At 43.0% G+C, this 24335-nt stretch overlaps 1 protein-coding gene across 6 annotated transcripts in view; it reads right to left on the bottom strand.

Annotated features, from left to right (window-relative positions):
- The window catches only part of ETV6 (ETS variant transcription factor 6), a 241205-nt gene that overhangs the window by 35019 nt on the left and 181851 nt on the right, over window positions 1–24335 (bottom strand). For all 6 annotated transcript variants that reach the window (XM_009424865.5, XM_009424867.5, XM_054664080.2 and 3 more), the window contains 2 exons: window positions 16724–16888; window positions 2776–2910 (listed from right to left, as the gene is read on the bottom strand). In XM_009424865.5, the coding sequence (XP_009423140.2) occupies window positions 2776–2910; window positions 16724–16888 (300 nt within the window). The remainder of the gene's footprint in view (window positions 1–2775; window positions 2911–16723; window positions 16889–24335) is intronic.

Below are 24335 nucleotides of genomic sequence, written 5' to 3'. Positions count from 1 at the left end.
CCTTGACCTCGGCCTCATTAGCTCCATCCTCTTACCTACCGAGCTCACAACCACCAACATCATAATACTTGAGAGAAAGCTCATTACAGCGTATGCGGTGGCACATCTGTATTTACTTGGTTTGCGAGTAGCTCTCAGAGTAAGCCAGCTTTCTCTATTGCTGAGCTCCTGCCAATGAGAACAACAAACACACCTACTGCTGAGTCAAATCAGGCCAAGGTGAAAAGAGGAAGGATCTGTGAGGAGGAGAGACCATAAGCCTCCAATCACACTCAGGAATAAAATGGGGCTAAATTCCAAATGAGATTAAAAAAATAATAATAATGAGAGAAAGAGAGACTAAGAGACAGAAAGAAAACCCATCACATACCCTTTGTATCTGAAAGGCAGGCTAGGTAATATATTTCTTGCCTTAATGTCAAGCTTCAGTAAACCCACCTCCTCTTCTCTGGAGTGGCTGGTGGCTATTATGCAAGCCGGAAATGCACATGGCAGGAAGAGCAAAAGAATGAAAAACTGAACTGGGGGAGGAGGGCAGCTGCTAAATTTAGCAAGGGTAGAGTGAGGGGAGGAAAGGATGAGAGGAAGGCAGGGAGCGTGCACGAAATGCTCTTCGTTCTCCATCACGGAAGCGAGGGGCCCTGCTGTGAAATGCTTGGCACAAGGAGGTGGTGTCATCGCCTGGAGTCAGGCTCTCTTTTGTGAAGTGTTAATTAGGAAAAACAAGAAACTTCTCATTTTTTGGTTTGCCAACAACAAAACAAAATTGTTAGCCCTGCTCTTGGGGATGAGCAATCATTTTAAGGAAATGCCCCAAGGGACCAGGGTTTGAGGTCCCTAGTAATCTGCACCTAAGGAAAAGTACACATGAAGAAACTGATGCACGTTTGGACGTCTGTGGTCTGACCAATCCTAGCAGGAGGATCATGACCCTCAGAGGCACGATCCATCACTGAGTGCTCAAGCTGTTCAACTGTTTAATGCAACGGTGCTCAAGTAAGGTTTCGTTTTGCTTTGGTTTGGTTTTTTTGAGACAGAGTCTCGCTCTGTCGCCCAGGCTGGAGTGCAGTGGCGCGATCTCAGCTCACTGCAATCTCCACCTCCCGGGTTCACTCCATTATCTTGCCTCAGCCTCCCAAGTAGCTGGGACTACAGGCGCCTGCCACCATGCCCGGCTAATTTTTTTTTTTTTTTTTTGTATTTTTAGTAGAGACGGGGTTTCACCATGTTAGCCAGGACGGTCTTGATCTCCTGACCTCGTGATCCGCCCGCCTCGGCCTCTCAAAGTGCTGGGATTACAGGCGTGAGCCACCGCGCCTGGCCTCAAGTAAGGTTTTTATACTCTATTTCTGTGTCCCAACACCTATTCTGGAACTAGGTCCAGGGCCTAAATTAAATTCTGGTCTTTTGCTTTCTACCAATGATTAAGAAGAACAACCGGGACACTTGAAATAAACACCGCCACTGAGTGCACTCTAACCAGCCTCCTTTGGTGCCCGATGCAGAAAGCCCTGGCCCAACACTGAGTTCATAGATTTGGGTTTTTTTTTCTTTCCTTCTTCCAACTTTTATTACCCCTTGCTAAAAAACTCTCCAATGACTTCCCATTTCTTTCCTCCATATTCCAAAAATCAAAGTTCTCCATACTCTGGTTCCAAGCTAAGCTCCTTGGACTAGCTCTGCAATGACAAAATGCTGATCATTGTGAAGGCAAGGGTGATGGCTCAGAAGGGTTTATGTATTTTATTCTATTTGGAGTATGTTTGAAATTTTTTGTAATAAAAGAGTGGGAGAAGATAAGCTTTATAATCCAAGTCATCTAATTGCTCTCTATTCCAAAGCCTTACTCCACCTTTATGTCATTTTCTTTGCCTGGAATGTTCTTCACTTCATCCCTGCTTATCAGAATCCTGCTGGATTTCTAAGGCGGGGTCCCCAACCTCCAGGTCACTGACTGGTACCAGTCCATGGCCTGTTAGGAACTGGGCTGCACAGCAGGAGGTGAGCGGTGGGGGCAAGTGAGTGAAGCTTCATCTGTATCTAGAGCTGCTCCCCACTGCTCGTATTACCGCCTGAGTCCCACGTCCTGTCAGATCAGCAGCGGCATTAGATTCTCATAGAAGCACAAACGCTATCATGAACTGTGCATGCGCGGGATCTAGTTGCACACTCCTTACGGGAATCTAATGGCTGATGATCCGTCACTGTCTCCCATCACCCCCAGATGGGAACGTCTAGTTGCAGGAAAACAAGCTCAGGGCTCCCACTGATTCTACATTATGGTGGATTGTATAATTATTTCATTATGTATTATAATGTAATAATAGAAATGAAGTGCAGAATAAATGTAATGCACTTGAATCATCCCAAACCATCCCTCACCTCCACTGTTGGTGGAAAAATTGTCTTCCACAAAACTGGTCCCTGGTGCCAAAAAGGGTGGGGAGCACTGCTCTAAGGCATACTCCAGAGTTGCTTCCTTTATGAGCAGACCCTGCTTCCTGCACCTGGCTGTCATGGACCCTTCCACCACACCTTTACAGTGCCTACTATATGGTTACGCTTCTGTGCTTCTGTGTACATCCATCTCACTGCTTCGCTTTGATCGTGAGCTTCAGGGAACCAAGAGTGTATTTTGTACATAGTAAGCACTCAATAATTGTCTACTGAATGAAAAGTGAACTTACACGAATAAGACCAGCTTATCAAGTTAACAATTAAACTTCTTGGATTTGTCTAAACCTCAGGCAAGAAAAGAGAAACCTCTTCCAGTACCTTCTTCATGGTTCTGATGCAGTATGACCTCCGGCTGTGTGTGTATAGAGTTTCCAGGGTGGAAGAATGGTGAAAAAAGAATCCGAGGTTTCCTCTGCTTCAGAATATGCTGAAGGAGTTCATAGAGCACATCACCTGGAAAGAAAAAGGAAAGGGAAATCAAGAAATGGAAAGATGTTTTTCCAACAACGATCTATGGAGCAGCAGCTAAGTGCCTGGCACGGTGCCAAAGACACAATTGGAGCGCACCTGCCACCTCCTACCCTCACCAAGCTCATGGGACACAGAATGCAGCACTTGAAACTCAAAAGGTCAGAGCGATGTGAAGTTGTAAATCAAACTTTTTTGATTATGAAAATCATATACTTTTTTTTTGAGACAGGGTTGCGCTCCGTTGCCCGTGCCGAAGCGCAGAGGCACGATCTCGGCTCACTACAACCTCCACCTCCCAGGCTCAAGTGATCCTCCCACCTCAGCCCTCCAAGTAGCTGGGACTACAGGTGCGAACCAACACACCCAGCTAATTTTTGTATTTTCAGTAGAGACAGGGTTTCACCATGCTGTTCAGGTTGGTCTCAAACTCCTGAGCTCAAGTGATCCACTCGCCTAGGCCACCCAAAGTGCTGGGATTACAGGTGTAAGCTACCGTGCGCGGCCCCAAAAATGTTTTAAAAAGGCAGAAAATCAGAAAGAAAACAAAACATGACCTAGAATCCCATCATCACTAAGATACAGAAGCCCTGTTAATACTATCTATAGTTCTATAGTTAGAAGCGGGCTTTTAATAGTTGAGTATCTTTTCCCTCCACATTAGGTTTTGAACATTTTCCCACATTACTGAACTGCTTCAGTAGCTGCCTAACAATGGCAGGGAATTTAAACTATTCCAATTTATTGCTCTTATTTTTTGTGAGGATGTTCTTTTTACATCTATCTTAGCTTGCACTTCAGATTACTCGAAGAATTATGAAGTCATTAAGAACATTTGTAATGCTCCAATGACAACTCATAGATTCTTCACAGAAATTTTCCCTACAGAGAAAAATATGCCTTTTTAACCAATCTCAATCCTAGACGGGAAAAGAATAAACATGAAAAAAATTCACAAGTCCGGTTAGAGGTGGTAACTATTCAAGATACTCTATAAGGAACTGGCATGTTCTGGGATGCTTCCCTCCTTTAAAAATGCACACAGGCATTGCTCCAAGGCTCCACAATCTCTAGAAAATCATCTAGAGATGTCAGGCCATTGCCAGAGGATGGCAGGGGCTGGGTTGAGCGGGTGCCTTTCTGTTCTGATATATTTGGTATTTGAAGTGTCCACAGAGTAATTAGCAAAAAAAAACAAACAAACCCCAAAACCTGTCATGGTCTTGTCCCACCCCTTGACTTAGATCCAAGCTGAAAATGCAGGTGGGTGCCTCAAAACCCTTTGGGGGTGGGTGATAAATCTTTACAATATCACAGGCCTGTGACTGTCTCCTCACACCCTTCTCCACACACAGATATGCAGTCAGCAGTAATAACAAACAATGGGTCTTTGTCTCTAATTTTAGAGATTTTTTTTAAACAAACATTTTAATTACCAACTTAAATTCAAGGCATATTTTGGGTTGAAGATATTGCTGTATTATTTTTTCTTTCAAGCTCAGCATGGACCTGAGAAATGTTCCATATTAATTTCTTTTTTTCTACCAACTCCCGCTCCTCTATCACTGATACTAAATAAAGCTCCACGGATACCCTATTCTTAGGGATTCCTGAGGGAACCTTGTGTTTTTGCCTTGACTTTGTTCCTACCTCTACCTTTGAAATTTGGTTGCTGTTAGTATAACTTTCTGCCACTACTTAGCATCATGACTAAATAAAGCAAAATACCTCAAAGAGCTGCAGACACCATGTCACTTGGGCATTTTATTAAAAGGAGATGAGCAGGAAGATGCAGAGGTGTCCTGGACCAGACTTTTGAAACTGCTATGTATAAGGCAGAACCATGGCACACATGACTGCATTTGAGAGCTGAGAACGGCTTCGGAATTCATTGAATCCAAACCTAGTAGTCATGGTGATGTCTCTGATGAGGCGGGGATAAGAAGCCTGAAATACAGTCCTATTTTAATGATTCATATTTTAATCTCATACAAAAATAAGCCCCTAATCAACACTTTGTTTCTTTTGGTTTCGTGTAATGACTTCCTGAACTTTTGCTAATTTACAGGGCCTCACACTTGCTGGGTTTTATCTGGTTTTTTTGGTAGTATGCGGAATAGAAAAATGAAAACATTGAAAAATGTGTTCCTGATGATTACTATTACTAAAAAAAAAAAGGTCCAGTAATTAGTGTATCCATTTTGGAAGGGGAGGCCAGGAAATATAAATTTAGTGTCTGTGAGGGTATTCAGCTTGGTTCACTTAACCAGGCGGGCTGGTGTGGTGGTGGGAGGTGCTGACTGCAGAGGTGGGCACGGCTGCCTCGGTGGGAGTCCCAACTCCTATACACCAGGTGACCTTGAGCAAGTCCCTGAACTTCTCTGCAAAATGCAAATAATAACACCGACCTCCAGGATTTGCTATGAGGGTTAAAGGAGGGAAAGGGCAAGAAGCACCTAGAGTAGGGTTTGGTGCACAAACTGCTCCCTGGACCCCTCTTGGTGGCTGCTTCTGGGCTTGGAGAAGCCCCCGGTGGGGTGGCTCAAACAAGGGCTGGAGAGCAGGCAGGTGACTTTTCCTTCTGTGTTTTCATGAGAGAGAAACTGAGGAAAGACAGCAGCATGGTGAAGAGGCCATGCTCTGGAGTCAGACTGGTGCCTCCTCAGGCATGCCCTTTAATGTCACTTGGCCTCAGTTTCCTCATCTATAAAATGGCAATGTTGATGGCATCTACCTTGTGGGATCGTTGTAACGATTCAATAAGATGGTCTATGTAACAAGCTCATCATGGCGTGAGGCAAACAGGAAAAGCTCAGTAAACACTAGTCATTGATTTTACTACCACCACCACTACCACCACCACCACAAACACTCCCATCATTACTATTCCTGATATTATTATAGTGGCTTGGGACAGGTGTGTAGATCTCTAAGGAGGTCTCACATGGAGAATAGAGGAATATCTGGGTCACGGCCAGCTTTACATTCCCCTTCCAGAAAGGGTAAAGAAGGTTAACTGAGGCCACTCTCCTAGTCTTGGGTTCTCTGGACGTCTCATCCTGACCTGGTGGGCTAAGCCTCTGGGGGGCTGACACGTGGTCTGCCGCACACCTCCCAGGCTTCTGCATGGGCTCGCTTCAGCCTCCCATACTGACGCTGGCCAAGGGAGCAGGGTCAGAGGGGTTCTTCCCGAGTGTGCAGGAGGAAGCAGGGGGAGGGGCGGGTCAAGTGAACTTGGCCAGTTTCCTACCTAGACCAGAAGCCTATTAGGAGACTAATAAGGTATTGGGAGTTATCTTAAATGCTATCCATGAGGCGGCTACGGGTGGGAGCATGGACCCGAGGTCCTGGGTACTGGGTCACGAAACAACTTAGTTCTAAGACCCAGGAGTGTGGCCTTAGCTGAGTCAGTCCATGCACAGACATGTTTCCTCAGCAACTAGGGGCTCGGTCAGGGAATGCGGCTGGCTCAGCAAAAACACATCACCACCATGCGGACGGGGACCACTTGCTGTGCATGCACTGTGAGCATATGATTGGCAGCGATAGTGTGTCCCAGTAATAACTTGGAATATTAGACCTAGACAGGATTCTAGAGGTTTCCTAGATTGACTCAAACTTTGCTCACTAAGAGTCTCCCACCTCCCCTTCTCCCAGAAAGAAGTGGCTTTGGCTGGGTACTTCCAGTGATGGGCAGCCAGTCACGGCGCAAGCAAACCATTTTTGGACAGCTCTAGTTGATAGAAAGTTTCTCTGCTGAGGTGGAATCTGGCTTCCCCTGCAATCCCTGTATTTTGCTTCTTAGTTTTGGCTTGTGAAGTAACACAGAATATGTGTCTTGTCTATAGCAGGTTGCTAAGTAAATGAAGACAGCCCTCCATCTTCTTTCATTTCCAGTGTCCCTTCATTCCTCGACACCCAGCCTGCTCTCTTGATGTATTCTTCCAATTTTCATATATGGAGGAGATCACATCTAAAAGGTGTTACTAACAAAAGAATCTGGCTAGGTGCTGTGCGTCACACCTATAATCCCAGCACTTTGGGAGGCAGAGGCAGGAGGATCACTTGAGCCCAGGAGTTTGAGACCAGCCTGGGTAATATAGTGAGATCCCCATCTCTACAAAAAAACCAAAAATTAGTTGGGCGTGGTGATGCGTGCCTATTGTCCCGGCTACTCGGGAGGCTGAGGTGGGAGGATTGCTTGAGCCCAGGAGGTCGAGGCTGCAGTGAGCTGTGATCACATCACTGCACTCCAGCCTGCATGAGAGTGAGACCTTGTTTCAAACAAACAAACAAACAAACAACCCCAAAACAGTCTCTGGGATAAAGAATATATTTAAAAATGTTATATTTATTTGCCTACTGAAAATAAAGAGCATGCGCCACAGCACTGTATATCTAACTTAGCTAATGGCTGAAATTCAAAGGGCATTTTTCAGAAAATTCTTAACCCATTTGATTTTTAATAAATCTTCTCTCTCTTCCCAGAAAAGAAACACAGTGACTGGTACTAACTAGTATTTCTATTGTACTATTCAATGGAACTGAGCCCTACTGGTCAAAGAACCATGGTTTTCGTTGGTTCCTCCATCTATCTTCACGCATACATACACAGTTCATGTAAACACACGCATGTGCAGAGGCAGATGTACCATGAAGCTAGTGAGCTTCGGGGCCCTTCACTTGCGCAGGTCCCTGGGAAGAGTTCTAGAAAGATTCATATTGCCCAAACCGTAAGCCTCAGGCCCATAAAATCTAGATATACTCCTGGGTGCATGCGCACGTGCGTGCGCACACACACACACACACAGAAACAAAACACAGTTTTGCATTGGTGATCTTTACATGAAAAGCCAGGCACGTTCTTTGAGAATCCTAAATTCCATTATTGTATTGTAATGTGTTCCAAATGGACAGGAGACAGCGAGTGAACAATACTGCTGTGACTTGGCTGATCAATCTTACTAATGTCTGAGGACCAAGAACATGCAAGATGCTGTTGAGGGGGGTTAAATTTATTTAAGTTACTTAATTTTAGAGGAAAGAATTTGGGCTCTGGAGCAAGGGAGTCCCAAGTTTGAATCTTGTTCCTCTGTTTGTCAGCTGTATGCCCTTAGGGAAGCTATTTTTCTTCTCCAAGCCATAGTTCAGGGCTTAGTTCAATATTTTTGTGTGTAAAATGAGAACTATGCCACAGACTTGGCAGGGCTGTTATAAGGATTAAATGAGATGATATGTGCAGAGCACCAGCCCCACGTCTGCCATCATAAACGCTAAATGGATGGTGTCTCTTGCAATTGTCATAAGCGTGAACAGACATGTCTCACAAAATCTGGCAAAAAATGTTCTTTGTTTCAGTACTTTTGTATTTAAAGCACATGCGTAAGTTTTACAAAGTCACATTCATATGGATGGAATTTTTTTCCCCAGTTGACATCATTTCATACAGACATTTCCAGTTTACAGTTAGCTCTTACAGTCCCCATTTGCAGTCGTATTGCCAACTTCTTCTATTGGGTTTCTTCCCTTTAGCTTTTAAGCAGTTTCAAGTTTTTTTCCTGTCCACATGTACATGCCCCTTGTCCCCATCCTCCCTGTTAGGTACTGCTCCTGTTTCTCTCCTCCCTTTACAGCCAAACTTCCCAGGGGAGCTGTCCAACACCATTCTTACCACTTCCTCACCTTCCATTCCGGTTCCCACTCCCACCCTTCTCCAATCTGCTTTTGCTCAGGTCACCTCCCTGTTGTCAAATCCAAAGGGCAATGGTTGGTACTCAGGGAGCTGCCTGACTTCTCGACAACATTCTCACCAGCAATCTCTACTTCCCTTCTCTTAGAATACTCCATGTCTTCAGAGATTTCCACTTATCCTGGTTTTCCGCCTACTTCTCTGCTCTTCCTCCTTCTCCAGCCCTTCAATAGTAAGGTTCCCCAGGTCTCTCACCAGCCCTTCTTCTTGGGCAACCTCATCTACTCCCATGGCTTCAATCGGCTCGTCTATGCTAAATCTACTCCAGCCTGGCACTTCTTCTGAACTCCAGAACCACATTCCGTGATCTCCTAAGTAATTCCTCCTGGAGGTCATATAGGCACCACACATTTGATGTGCCTAACACAAACATCTCTACAGATGAGATGGTGTTTCTTAGGTCAGCAAATGCTTAGATGATCAGACCAGAAACCTGGGAGTAATCGTTAAGTCCTCTCTTCTTCTCATCTCACATGAAAGTGGTCACCAAGACCTGCAGACTCTGCCTTTTATCTGTTTCTGGAACCACCTCGTCTCTCAGCGGGCCTCACCTTAGTTAATGTCACAACTATTGCTCGTAGACTGCAGCCCAACAGATGCCCCGCCTCCACTTTTCACCCCCGCACCTTGCCATGCCGATCCTCTGCCTGTAGTCCCAGCTACTCGGGAGGCTGAGGCAGGAGAATGGCGTGAACCCGGAAGGTGGACCTTGCAGTGAGCCGAGATCGCGCCACTGCACTCCAGCCTGGGCGACAGAGCGAGACTCCATCTCAAAACAAAACAAAACAAACAAAAACAAACAAACAACAAAAAACAAATGGCTTCTACTTGTCTTCAAACAAACATGTAAAATCCTGAACATGACCTGCAGAGCCCTGCAAAATCTACTGAAAAAATAATCAGTGAGTGAGTGAATGAATGGCTGTGAGGCTACCGTGTATCCCATGATATTTACTCTCCCCAAGTTTGTTTAGCTAGTCCCACACTGGGGGTGGTTGGGGAATTTCCAGTTTTTAACTACTATAAATAGAATTGTTAAGGGCATCTTTTTTTTTGCCCACTCTTGGATGGTTTCCTTCGGCTATTTGCTTAGGAATAGAATTATCAGTGAAAGTGTATGATTAGTTTAAAAGTTCTTATTATACACTACTTGTTCTCAGAAGGCTGGAATCAATGTTTCGCATCATCTGCAATGCTACCTAGAGCCTCTCCCAGGGGGTTTTGCAACTTTTAACTTCTCAAGTTCAGCAGGTTTAAAGTAGAACCCTAACATTGTTAAAATCTGCATTTTTCAGGTGATGATTTGCTATGTACATATCCTTACACGTAGATTATCTAAGTAACACATTCTTTAATTTGCAAACAGCTCTCTCTTCTCTTTGATTTTTATTCAGAGGCTTCAGTTTCCCTCTGGCCATTTTTTTTTTTTAAAGTAAGAGTATGCCTGGTGTGGGAGAGGTACTTTTTAGATATGTCAGAATGTTCTCTCTGTTGGGCCCTTTCTGCCTTTGATGGGTTCAGGATGAAGCCCTAAGCTTCGGTCCCTTAAGTTACATAATAAATTCAACAGTGAAAACACCAGTGCATAACATGCCCATTCCTGTAATGGGACTGCTTGGTTTTCTAACTCTGCTTGGTCCTAGTTTCTTTTTTCTTTTTTTTTTTTTTTTGAGACGGAGTCTCACTCTGTTGCCCAGGCTGGAGAGCAATGGCGTGATCTCGGCTCACTGCAACCTCCGCCTCCTGGGTTCAAGCGATTCTCCTGCCTCAGCCTCCTGAGTAGCTGGGAATACAGGTGCGTGCCACCACGCCTGGCTGATTTTTTGCATTTTTGATAGAGATGAGGTTTCACCATATTAGCCAGGATGGTCTTGATCTCCTGACCCCGTGATCTGCCCACCTTGGCCTCCTGAAGTGCTGGGATTACAGGTGTGAGCCACTGCACCCAGCCTGGTCCTAGTTTCTAAGCATTCCATTCAGTGCATTTTTGCAGGCCGATTGAATTAACCTTTTAATTTAATCTGGAGTGCCTTCTGTGACCACAAAAATAAATTAGTCTTTTACTTAGCAACAAATATTTGAAATTTGGTTTAATATTTATGTCTTATACACAGAGACCCTGAGAAAAAAGGAACAGGTTGTGGGAAAATTTAAGTATCATATTTAAGACAAGAATAAATCTGTTAGAAAACAGATACAGTAAGACAATTACAGCTGGATATGGACTATAAGGTGAGATAAACAAAATAAGCTCTCGAGAAAACAGAACTTTATGAAATAAGTATGTGTTTAAAGGAAGCACTGTGCAGTTGGTTTTCCCTACGTTACCATCACATCAACTTGTATGACCAATGTTTAGCGTCATCTGCAAGGCTACCTAGGTCTCTCCAACTTGTAACTTCTTAAGTTTAGTAAGTTTAAAGTAGAACCCTAACATTGCTAAAACTTGCATTTTTCAAGTATATGACAACAGGGTGGGTGCCCACCTCCATTTCACAAATGGGACAGGCAAAGAGCTAAGAAATAAAATGATGGCCGGGTGCAGTAGCTCATGCCTGTAATCCTAGCACTTTGGGAGGCCAAAGTGGGTAGATCATGAGGTCAAGAGATTGAGATCATCCTGGCCAACATGGTGAAACCTCATCTCTACTAAAATACAAAAATTAGCTGGGTGTTGTGGCGCACGCCTGTAGTCCCAGCTACTCAGGAGGCTGAGGCAGGAGAATTGCTTGAACCCTGGAGGCGGAGGTTGCAGTGAGCTGAGATCACGGCACTGCACTCCAGCCTGGCGACAGAGCGAGACTCTGTCTAAAAAAAAAAAAGAAAAGAAATAAAATGACTTTCACGTAAGTGACCTATCGAAGCATTTCTCTGATGTGTGATACACTTTTTTTTTTTTTTTGGCTTGCTCAAAGACACAGTAAAGAAAGAGCCAACTCTGGTGTCTTCAGACAAGGGTCATGCCTGCTACAACTCCCACATTTCATGGCTGCAATTTCCCTTCTGTGACCTATATCCTTGGATGCTCTGACTTAATTCTAAAATAGCCAGTTGACACAGCCCTTCAATCTGGCAAACCTACCATTGCTTAATAGAAATTAATAGGCCAATTTTGATTCAAGAAATACTATGTAAAGACCAGTATTTTCAGTTTAACTTTGAAAGAAAATTGTACTATATTTGAAAAATATAAGCAAAGCATATTTCCAAAGACAAAGGTTCTGGTGGGTTGGAAAGGGAAGAAACAATTTGCAAAATCACACTCTAGTATATGAAAAGACTGCAGATTTTAGTCTACTAAAATCCTCAATATATTTAGCAAATCCCCAATACAGTTTTGCTGAATTGAAGGAACTCTGAACATATGTTTCTTTCCCTTTTTTAGCATTGATAGCAAGTGAGTGTAACATGAATTAAATTGATAATAACTTGTGGGTTTCCTTGTTCGGAGAAAATAATGGGTACCTAAATCCATTCCACCTGAATGTCATGCAATGGATAACCCTAAGTAAGGGTTAATATAAATGCCAACCTGTCTGTTCCCTCCTGTCAATGTGTTTTCTCAGAGTTTCAAAGTAGTCAGGTAATCAAATACCTCTCTGAATTTAAATCACTTCAGAACCAGTTAATGTGATAACTATCTAGTAGCCCAAGGTCTTTGTAAAATTATTCTGTCCAGGTGACGTTTTATAAAATTGGGATCCCTTCCATTTATTCTTTAACTTTACAAATGTTATAAATTTGTCATCTGTTATATCCTCCAACTGGGAGACTATTCCAAAGAAAATATTCCATTTGTCTCCAACCTTGAAATCTTGTGGTTAGAGACCATATAATTATTTAAAGCACACTGCAAATGTTCCCTGCTTTATCCTAGGGGTTGAAAATGGAGGATTCTTGTCCTGGAAGTCGATGCAATAAATTTGTTAAGCTGGTCAAAGAATATGGCATTCAGGGAGTCTACTGTATTTGACTTAAGGTATAATCGTATTCCAGGTAATTATAACTCATTGAGCCCAGTGCTCTCCTCTCTACACTGGAGAGGAGTTGTGTTAAAGAATGTTGTTTCCATATATAGAGAGCATAGATAGCCACATTGTTTGCTAGAAACTTAACACTGTTTCAGTGTTGAAGTTGGGCTGAACTGTTAAGAATGGAAGGGAGCTTAGGATCCATGTGGTGAGAACTGCATTTTGTGGATGAGGAAAATAAGGCCAAGGGAAGTGACGTGATTTGTGAAGGGCCAGGTGTAGAAGCCAGGCCTGAGGACTTTCACTACACCAAACTGCTAAAGGAGAAAGCCCATGTCAGAAGAAACAGTGGCAAATGTTACATCTGGAAAATAAAAAGGATTTTCAATCTAGATCTTGCCCCTGCCTAAGGAGAATGCCTGTGGCCTTCCTCCTCTTGCTGAGTGACCCCTTCATCATATGGGTCTTCTCAACTCCAACTTAGTTGTCTTATAAACCCATTCGCAATACTCCTGTGTTCTGTGATAAGTTTTCCTACAGGCCCTGCTGGCAGGCATCACCTTGAAATTCTGTCCACAGCTTTCTAGCGGGTGCCTTACTTAAACTACCTTCAGTATAAATTTATCTTTATCCCCAGCTCATAAAATTCTACATAATGGAGATGATGTATGATGCTCACATCTATTATTCCCAGCCCTGGCCTGCCTGTTGTTTTAGATGTCCAGCTGCAGATCAGGACAAGTCTTCTTGAATATCCTGGCATTGCTTGCTCAAAAATGAACTCTTACCACTACTTCCAAGTCAGCTCCCCATCTTGGCTAGCCACTTTGTGCCTGAGTATTATTTTGATCTCACTGATCCAGTCTGGGCTTCACTGCCTCCCATTAGGATCACAGCAAGGACACTCTAACTAGCTTTCCTGCTTTAAGTAAGCCAATGAATCTACCCTACGCACTGATGGAAAATGTCTGTTGCTTTTTAAAAAGAGAGCTCCAATCATATTTCCCTGATCAAAACTTTCCAGTGGTTCCAATTACCTGTAAAATAAAATCCAAACTTCTTAACCTGGGTACTCTCAAACCGGGTCATCATTCAACCTACATTTGTTGAGTGCCACCTGGAAGCCATGCCCTGGTGTTAGGTACTGGAGACTTGGCGGCTTAATAGAACACAATCACTGCCCACATTGAACTTTCCACTCTAGGGGAGGGATCCGGAGTAGCAAACAATCAGCAAACAATGTATAACACTGTGTGTGTGTGTGTGTGTGTGTGTGTGTGTGTATCTGTGTCAAGGGCCATGACAGAGGGAAAGAATGCTCTAAGATAAAGGAGGAACAGCACCTAGCCTAGATGGAGGTAGAACAAGATGGGAGAAAGGAAAGTGGAATGGAATTAGGGAAGTAGGGATGGGAGTCAAGAGAAGCCTTCCAGGAGACAGTCCACCAGTTTGAAATGTGAGGAGGCAATCAGACAAGCCGGAGAGGCATGGTGAGTGATGTTCGACCATGTTTCAAAGGGAGTGTCTAGCACGTGCAGTCTTGTCTCTGAATTCCTCTTCCATGTACACCGGCCTATATCTCCTTCTTAACATGCTTCCTCATCTCCTTCTTGTTTGCCTTTCAAAGTTTTCAAAGTCAGGCTCCATTACCTTGTCTATGAGGTCTATGAGGTTTGTTCGGCAATCCAGCTAGAAATGGCCCCTCTAATCTCTGAACTCCCTTAGCCTGTACCTGTGTACCTCTGGCATAGAGTTGCTTGGTAAATACTCATGGAATGAATTTCTATTGCCACCTCCTAACTGATCTATATAGCACCTCACATCCATTCTAGTCCATCAGGCTTATCAGGGCTTCCTGCCTTTTCTGCCTCTTCTACTCATCAGGTGGGCATTCTCACCATCACCCAAATATACTTGGTGATGCTGTTCCAATTACCCTCTGCCTACTCAATCCCACCCATTCTTCATGGTCCAAACCAACTCCATTCCTTCTCTCCCGACACCCATGCTACTCTGCTCTCTCCCTCCTCCAGCCTTCTTTGGCCTTTAGATCAACGCAATCCTGCCTCTAACTGGACAGTAACTTCCTTGAGAGCAGCACCATCTTCCACATGGCCCACCCGACAAAGACTCGACAAAGTGGCAAGGAACTGCGGACAGATTTTCACGTATCTTTGTTCATAGCTCTGAGCAGAGAGAACCCAGTTTCACAAATAATGCTAAGAGGTCACTGTGGAGGGAAATAAACCAGCTATAAAAAGGTGCACCTGAGATAGGATGAAGGGGAAATTTATAGAGACTTGGGAGGAAAGCTTGCCCAAGGTCCAAGTCAAATCAAGTCAAAACCCACCACTGTATTTTCCTTTGTTTGCTTTACATGAATGGTTTCATTGGAACACAAAGAGGTAGGGATTTTTCCTCCAGATATATAACGTTGCCTCTTTGAGTATAATATCTCTGAGTTTCCACTGGAATAGAAAAGGGAAGTATTTTGTAATAAATTCAAAAGAACTATTTAGGATAGTTTGATTTATTTACATGGTTGTTTTATAGTTTTCTTATTGTGAGATTACATACAGAATTGATGATATGAGACAAAATGTTTCAGGTATGTTTGTGTCCCTTCCAAATTACTCGATTTTGAAGATATAAACTTTCAAGTTTCAATAACATCTCTACTTCTGGGGAACTTCTTTAGCATTTCTTCATATAAACGGTCTGTGGCAACTGGGAAGAACAGGGGAGATACGAGTGCTGGGGCTTTATCTCATCTCCTGTAATGAGGGACGTTTCCTCATGACGGTTAGTTTATTAACTTCTGGCAGGTCTCCAGGAGTAAATAAAGGTTGAACGTAGTTAGGGACTATGCCAAGACCTTCTGCAGGATCCTCGCCCTTTGTCAAGTTATATCAGAGTCGAGGTCTGCAGTGGGATTCAGTAAAAGGAGGGCCTTGAGTACTTCAGTAATTAATCCCGCAAGAGGTATAAACCTGAGACCACAGTTCCCCTTTGACATATGTAGTTCCCAGACAGGTACCTTCTAAATATCCACAGGGTTTAGGAAATGAAACTGAGACAAATCTTTGAAGCCTTATCCACATGAGCAATACACTCTGCAGGTAGAGATGCTTGTTACCGAATTGAAATCTTCTAATGCATTCTCAGGAGCCCTTAATTAGACAAGCTTTCTGAGTCAGATGAGCCCGAGGAGACCTCTGCTTGTATTTTTTAGAATTTCTACAGGCTACAAGATGCATTACCTCAAACGAGTCCTACTTCTAAGGGAAACCACTTGAAGCCTTTCTAAACTGGCCTTGGCTACTAGGATCTCCCATTTCCCAGTCTTTATCTGCAGTTCCCCCAGTTCTATTTTCTTTTCTAGCCCTTCTACGTCCTTCTCCTTCCTCTCTTTGTTTTCAGTTGAGCAGTTCACAGCCTGCATTCACTCTCAGCTATCTCTTTTAGAGAGTCAAAAGGCCAGAATGGCATTTTTTTCTTTTTCTGAGACAGGTTCTCGCTCTGTCACCTGGGCTGGAGTGCAGTGGTGCAATCTCAGCTCACTGCAGCCTCCACCTCTTTGGCTCAAGCAATCCTCCCACCTCAGCCTCTTGAGTAGCTGGGACTACAGGTGTACACCACCACACTCAGCTCATTTTTAAAATTTCTGTAGGGATGAGGTTTTGCCACATTGCCCAGGCTGGTCTCAAACTCCTGGACTCAAGCAATTCACCCTCCTCGGCCTCCCAAAGTGCTGGGATTATAGGAGGGAGCCACCATGGCCAGCCTTCTTTTTCTTCTTAGTGGCACAGTTAGAGCCCTTAAGTTCCAGTGTACGTAGGACTAAACTGGGTTCCTCTCCTAAGCTTAAAATTCTCCCCCTTGGTCTGTAAACACTTCCTCTTCTTCCCTCAAACTGGCTCATGCTAGCATAATCTTCCTTCAACTTCCTTCCATCGTCATCCCTTCCTTGTGATGACTCACTGTTGGGATTTCTTGGGCCGGGTGAGGGGTGGTAAAGACCAACCACTAACTAACAGACTTTCCAAGTTGAGCATATGCCAAGAGTCCAGACTCTCACCTGAATGAGGAGATCGATAGCGGAAGTCCTCTTTGGTCAGCAGCAGGAGAGCTTTGCCATTCATTTCAAACGTGTTGCTGTCAATTGGCCTTAAAGAAAACTCATTTTCAGCCCACTTGAGCCACTGGGCTACGTCATCCCTGCTCCAGTAAATTGGCTGCAAGCCTGTTGGAGAGAGCGTGAGGCAGAAAGAAAGAGAGAAAGGTCTTGTCAGTTAGACAGCTGGAATAAAGGGAGAAGATCTCTGAATAGTTAACAAAATGAGTCTCCACATCTCAAGAGCCCTTATGTTCAACTCTGAGTCCCCTCTCCAGCCCTTGTTTGAGCCGCCCCACTGGGGGCTTCTCCAAGCCCAGAAGCAGCCTCCAAGAGGAGTCCAGGGAGCAGTTTGTGCACCAAACCCTACTCTGGGGTGTGCTGTCAGATTAACTTTTTATTTAGAGGCAAAATGAGAAAAAGATCTTTTATGTGTTTAAGGGATGGTAGGTCTTAGAGACCTGCCCTTCCTTGCCCAGTTCCAGGGGCTGTTCCAGGGTGCCCACAGCACCCATAGGGGCTCAGAACTATGACACGTGTCAGTGTGGTTGGAGGGTCCTCAGATTCAGAGCTGATCTGATTGCAGCCCTGCGTCCTTCTGAAGAAAGAATGTTCCAGAGCTGAGCTTGACCTTCCAGAGCTGCCAAATAATGAAATGTTCCCTGAAACTTCTTCCAGGAAGAGCAATTCACTCAGCCTCTGGGAAACCATCAGGCTGGCCTCTGGCAATAAGAGGGCAAAGTAAGGATAAAAGGTCTTCTGCCTTTTTATTCTACTCACTGACATTAGAGCTTCCTGGTGGGGTGGTACTTGAACTCTGAGTAGGAACCAAGTGGGCAGGAGGGGGCTACAGAGCAGGGCCTGAGAGGTTGGCTCAGGTTGGCTCTCTGGGAGCCTGACTGTAAGTCTATAGTTTTATTTTATTTTGCTGCTGTGAGAAATCTTTGATAAGTTAGAACAGTGGTTCTCAAAATGTGATCTTGGGACCCATCAGGGTTCCCGAGACCTTTGTAGGGTGCCTATGAAGTAAAACATCTTATCACAACAATATTAATTATTTGCCTTTTTCGCTCTCATTCTTTCTTAGGTGGAATGTTCTAGAAGGCATATGACGTGATCTTGCAACAGACTGAATGCAGAAACAGAGATGAGCGTCCCGCCATCTTCCATTAAGCCAGATTTTAAGAGACTTTCAAAAATGTGTAACAATGCTACTCTTCTCACAAATTATTTTGGTTTGGGAAAATATATTTTAAAATATGTTTGCATTAATATAGAGTTGGCTATTTTACTTGCTAAATTCATAAATATTTTGTAAATACCCAGGTTTAATTTATATAATAATATGGTAACTACAGATAACTATAACCCATATAAGCAAAAGCTCTTTGGGGTCTCCATTAATTTTTAAGAATCAAAAGGAGACATGAGACCAAATTTAAGAACTGCTGGGTCAGAAGAAGCTAGATGTTCAATGGATCTTCATTCTCTAAAATCACATGGTGTGAATCAATAGTTCAAACAGAGCAATGGCATCAGTGTTGCTAAGAGGACCTTCCGTCTCTCACTATAAGTTACTTAAACTTGCTAAGAAGACTTCACAAGTGTGTTATAAAAGTGTCCCTCAGTTTGATCCTGAAAAAAATTACCTTTCATCCTAAACCAGGCATGCCAAAGAACAATCTGGTTTGCTATATGGGGCTGCTCTTCCTACCTGCTGAAGTGGGGAACAAACGGCTCAAATGCCCTGGAAAATGTCCAGGGCCTCTGGGCATGATTGTCTTCCAAGTGGCTCCTTTGCAAAGTATAGTTTTGAGGAATGGTAGTTGGCTTCCTCTAAACCTGTGGAAGTCCCCTCAAAACCAAAACCCCTTTTTTGTAGTGCACCAAAAAAAGAACTACTGGGCACTAGAAATCATTAGAGATGAGCATTTAAGAGTTTTTTTCTTGGTGTTTTTAGGATAATTTTTTTTTCACATGGAAACAAATTAGAATTTCAAATAATGATGTATGGTGCGTTACTGCTTTATGATCTTTAGAATAAAATACAGCCACTAAAGGTTTTTGTTTTTGACTCCTGACTGGCCAGAAAGTGATGCCTATTAAAAACAGTCCATGGATATGGGAAGTACCAGCTCTCTCCAATGACCTTGAAAACATGTATCTAGAATCACAGGGAGGTGGGAGTGGCAGTGAGGGTTACTCAGCAAAATCTCAGTTTTCGAACCAGTAAAAACCTTAAACCTAACTCCTTACTGTCAATGGTGTCACCTTTGAACAAGAATGGCACTGCGACTTGTTATTATGGACCTTCCTCTCCTTCACACAGGGAGTTCCCATTAGGGGACACATGTGAAGGTCTGGTTCCTCGGGCCTAGGAAGGTGCCTGGAGGTGAGAGGTCCAGAGAGCAGAAGATGCTCAGGCAGAAACAGGAAAAAGTACAGGGTGGTTTATTGGAAACATGGGCCCCAAAGCAAATACAGAACTGAATCCCGCTTGGGAGGGGAAATGAGAGTAAAATGCTGAAGTTTCTGCAGAGGACACGCTGCAACGGAGGGAGGTGGGTGAGAAGGGGGTGGGGGATGCAAGTAGTAATTTGAGGTTCTTTATATTCTATGGAAGAAAATACTCATGAGTAATCTTTTCCCTAAATACAAGAAGAGTCACACTCCAAACAGCTCTGCCGGTTAAGCACAACAGTTTCTCTTTTCACTTCCCATTAATGTCTCCCACAGCCCAGCCCCTGAAGCAACCAGGGCCACTGTGTGGAAACCCCCTCACCAGGAACCGACGCGAATGCCCTGGGCTTATGTACAAGAGGAACCCAGCAAGTTACAGGGGAGACTGTGGCGATCCCAGCAGTCATACAAAAGTGATCCTGACAGAGCAAGCCACCTGCTCGAGGCCACTCAATACATTTATCAGCGTCGCCGCTCTTCCTTTAGCATAAAGAGAGAAGTAGGTGGACACGTTCACCGAGCTGGAAAGAGGCTGGATAAACTTTGGTGTTCAAAGTCAAGTCCCACTGTTATTTCCTTTGTAATTCAATAGAATAAAAAGGTTGTGGTGTAGAATTGAGGGGGGAAAAAGCCCCTTTTCCTTAAACCTAAAGCCCTTAAGACCTTGTGTGTTAGCGTGTCTAAATGGAATAGAGCCTTGCACCTGGAGGCAATTCTAATCAGGCTGATTTAATTTACTTAATAGTCATTTACTAAGCACTACTATGCACCTAGTACTGCTCTAAGCACTTTATATGAATAGATATTAGCTCCTTCAACTGCATGCTCACACAACCCTATGATAGGGATTCAGATTAGGAAACTGAGGCCCAACGCATTTAAGGGACTTGCCCAAGGTCACATAACCCTAGTAATGACAGAAGCGGAGATCTGAACCCAGGCAATCTGGTTCCAGAATCTGTGCTCTTATCCATCACACTGTACTTCGACATGCATGTCCCATCCAGATCCAGAATTGAGACTGGTTTTGAACATCCATTAGGGATTCAAAAAAGACTGAGTGAATTGACTCCTACCCATCCAAGACTTAGATCCTTGGAGACTTTCTCAAATTATCAACAGACTAAAAATATAGCCAAAAAATCTGTAGATCCCTGGAGAAGTAGATTTATAAATGGGAAGAGGAGGGAGGTGTAGGTGGGACTCTGCTTTTAATGCAACCAGGAATAAAGTCCTCCCTTCACAGGCTACTTGCTCCCAGGCACTCATGGGTGCTTGGTCTTGAGAGTCTTACACGGCTCACAGCTGCAAATGGAACAGAAGCTGCATGGGCAGAATGAGGGAGGCACATACATAACTTGCTTTATTTACGGCCATGTCTTGCAACTTTAATTCAACAAAGTCAAAGAATATAGATGTTAATGATCATTAGGAAAAGGAAAAAAAGGAGAGAAGGAGAGAGACCATTACTCTGCACCTATATTATACTATTCCCTGTGCACATAGCGTGCCTCTTGAGGGCCATTTACTAAGATCAGCATTTTTAATGCCAATTAGTTTCAGAGAATATTTGAAAAGAATTTTGTACAGAGAAAGTGAACTGCTGTGATTAAGAAAGTTACTAAAAATTCTACTGTACTTCTCCCCTCTCCCGAGTAGGTCCAGTATATTGTGTCATATCCTTCAGTGACACACCCAGGCCCTTAAACTTACTTCTAATATTTCTTCAATTCCATGCTTTAATGGGCAGCCACATTCATCAGTACATTTTGACCCTGTTTCAGACTTTCTGAGATGTTCTTAAACTAATGATGACAAACATGTTGGGAGACAGGAGCCTGGATTTTATTCCCAGATCTGCCATGAATTAACATTTGATTCTGGGCAGGCCACTCAGCTTCTCTGTGGCTCAGTGACTTCATCTGTACAATGACGGGCTTAGAGTATGTGATCTCTATTCCCTTCAGGGTTTCATGTAGTCAATATGCTCCTATTTAATTTGAATCCAAAAAACCAAAGAATACAAATACAGCCAGGATCTTTTTCTACAGAATTACTCCATGCCCATGGCCATGACCCTGAGATTTTGTAACTTCCTGAAGGATCTTCTGAATCACAGAAGACAGATTAATGCTTAAGGGTGTTTCATTATATTCTAATTCTTAGAAAAGTTATAATCTAGCTATGGCAATAATCAACATAACTGCTTGCATCGGGGTAGTACTTCAGAGTTGATAAGGTGCTTTCATACATATTACCTCATGTAATTCTCACAAAAGCCCAGTGAAGTCTGTTGCATTCTCTTTTCAGTTTAATAGAAAACAGGGCTTAGTCATCAGGTGATTTTATTGATTTGAGCAACACTCAGTTCAAGCTTTTCTGCTACAGTAGCCATTCAGCAAAACCACTCTTTATCCAAACTTTCTGTATAAACAGGAATTTGCTCTAGGTTCTAACGTGCTGGAGACAGAATCATAAAATGTGAAAGATGGAAGCTGAAGCCTGGAAGTTAAGAGACTGACTCAGGATCAACCTGCCCCTGATCCCCTGACTTTTCCCAACATCCCATGTTGTCTCATAACTTGATTCAATGACCCACACCAATTTTGTAACCCTCAACACAGTGAGGACAGTTATCATGTCCTTGCTTAGTCATTTTGCCTCCAGATGAAACGTCCTTAATTGGTCCAAAGATAACTCCTCCACTGCAGTTTGTAGACCCTTACCAATCTGCCTGCCTCCTCCCGAGATCTTATGTAGCTTCAATTCCTAAACGCAGCAGTAGGAACAGGACTAGCATTTTTCTTTCTCTGGACAATATACTTCTATTGATAGTAACAGCTAGCAATTACTGAACATTTACACTGAATCTTATCACTGCAATGATTATTATTCTTTTTTTACAGATGAGAAAACTGTAGCACACAGAGATGGAAGTGGTGGTGCCATGACAGAGATCCAGGTGGTCTAGCTCTGCAGTGTCAACTCTTAACACCCCACCATAGTGCTTTTTGTGTAGCCTAATAACAGCAATGCACTTACTTGTAAGCGAGTGATTGCTATGTGCCAGGAGTCATTCTAAATGCTTTGCATATGTAACTCATTTAATCCCTGCAGCAATCCTGTAAGACAGGAATGATCCCCATTTATGGAGGAGAAAACTAGAACACAGGGAAGTTAAATGACTTGCCCAAAGTCACTCAGCCAGGAAATGGAAGAGCTGACATTTGAATCCAGGTGACCTGGCTCCAAGCCCACGTTAAGAACTACCTAACTCTCTAAGCTTATTTGGTGTTTTGGCAGGATATCAAATTAAATTTATGACTAAATTTTAAAAAGAAAAAGTTTCACGGTAGTTCAGCATGCAGGCACTGAGCACAAGCACGGAACCTCTATTTCCCAGCTGTGTGACCTTGTACAAGTTACTTAACCTCTCTGTGTCTTGCTGGTGTCAACTGAAAAATGAGGACAACTTTCAACCTGTGAATTAAATATCATTGAATCATAGATAATGTACTTATACAATTTTCAGATGACATAAAACTAGTGTAGAGTAAAATTATACACATGATGATGATACGAAACACACAGGCCAATATCTGGCATAGAGCAATCACTTAATAAACATTAGCTATTGCTTTTGTACTGTTATTATTATAATCACCTTTATAATCTCACCCTACCTGAACATATATAGCTAGCACTTGGAACCCAACTGTAAGAATGTATATTAATTGATATTATATTTTATCTTATTATTTTTAACCATCATCCCAGCCTGCTGCAGTCTCTCCAGATTTCCATTGATTTCTAGCATCTATACTGTGTAATTTCACGTCATCTGCAGCTTTGCTAAGCATCTGTCACCTCCACAGGTTACTGACAAAGTGCAGATCGTATAGGGCTGAGATGGGAGTACCCTGGTGACACACCAGTCACCTCCTTTCAGATGGATACTGATCAAGTTATTGACTCCTTTTGGGAAGAGTTGTTCAATGATCAATCCATCTAAATACTCTGGTTTTTGGACATTTTCCAAGCTCATCCATGAAAGCAACATCAGAAATTCAATGAAACGCCTTCCTGATATCCTGAAATACAGCAACTACAACACTTAGAGCAACCTTATTAAAGAAGATGAGGAGAGAGGATGAGGAGCAGATGGCTGGCTCCAAAGTGATAATGTCTTCCACTCGTAACATGTATGTTTGAAAATCTGTCCTGAATTTTATCTGGAAGTTCCATCAGGTTAGCTGTTTTATTTCATACACACATTTTCCCCAGCTTCTCTTCCTAAAATCAGGTTACCAACAGTTACTATTCTTTTAGTACAGCTTCCATTTCCCACAACCCTGAAGGATCACTGCCAGTGGCTTATCTTTCACCCCTCTGAGTTCTCAACCCTGTGATGTCATTTGTCCGGGCCAAGAGCCTTGCATTTATTCAGAACTTAGTTTGCTTTTACAATCAATTCACCCATCTCAGGCTTCAATTCCCTTCTGTCAATGTTTGCACTACCTGTTTCAGTCTGACAATCATTCTCCTTCATGGAAGAGAGAAAGAAGTTGAACAGTTTTGGTTTCTTTGCCATTTGCTGATGTTACCCCATCCAACCCCATCAGCAGGCTGACATCATGCTTATTCTTATCCTGCTGCCCACATTTATTGTTTTCTTAAGTGTATTCCATGGTTTTCAGCTCACTTACGTTTTAAAATTCTAGAGCTAAGAAACTCTCCTTTATATGTTTCTTTTCATTAAGTTGCTTTTTCATCCATTATATACATCTTTTTAAAAATCGGAGCTCATTAGACTGGTACTCACAAAACAGTGAGAAGATAAATTGGCATCATCTCTCTGGCAAACAACTTAGTGATATTTTAAGAACCCTGTAAATGTTAACTTCTCAGAATCCACCTTAAAGAAATAACTTAGTATGTGGAAGAATCTTTCATGCACAAAGATGTCTATTGCAGTGTTATTTTTAATAATGAAAAACTAGGAACAGCAATAAGGAAATAGTTAAGTAATAGTTACTGACAATATCTATGATAGAAAATTAATGCAGCCAGTAACATGATGAAGAGTATGTATTCATATTGAAAAATAGTATGTGTA

Source organism: Pan troglodytes, chromosome 10 (genome assembly GCF_028858775.2).
Source record: "Pan troglodytes isolate AG18354 chromosome 10, NHGRI_mPanTro3-v2.0_pri, whole genome shotgun sequence".
Taxonomy (NCBI): domain Eukaryota; kingdom Metazoa; phylum Chordata; class Mammalia; order Primates; family Hominidae; genus Pan; species Pan troglodytes.
The sequence above is the reverse complement of the archived record's forward strand: the minus strand, read 5'-3'. Positions and strand labels throughout refer to the sequence as shown.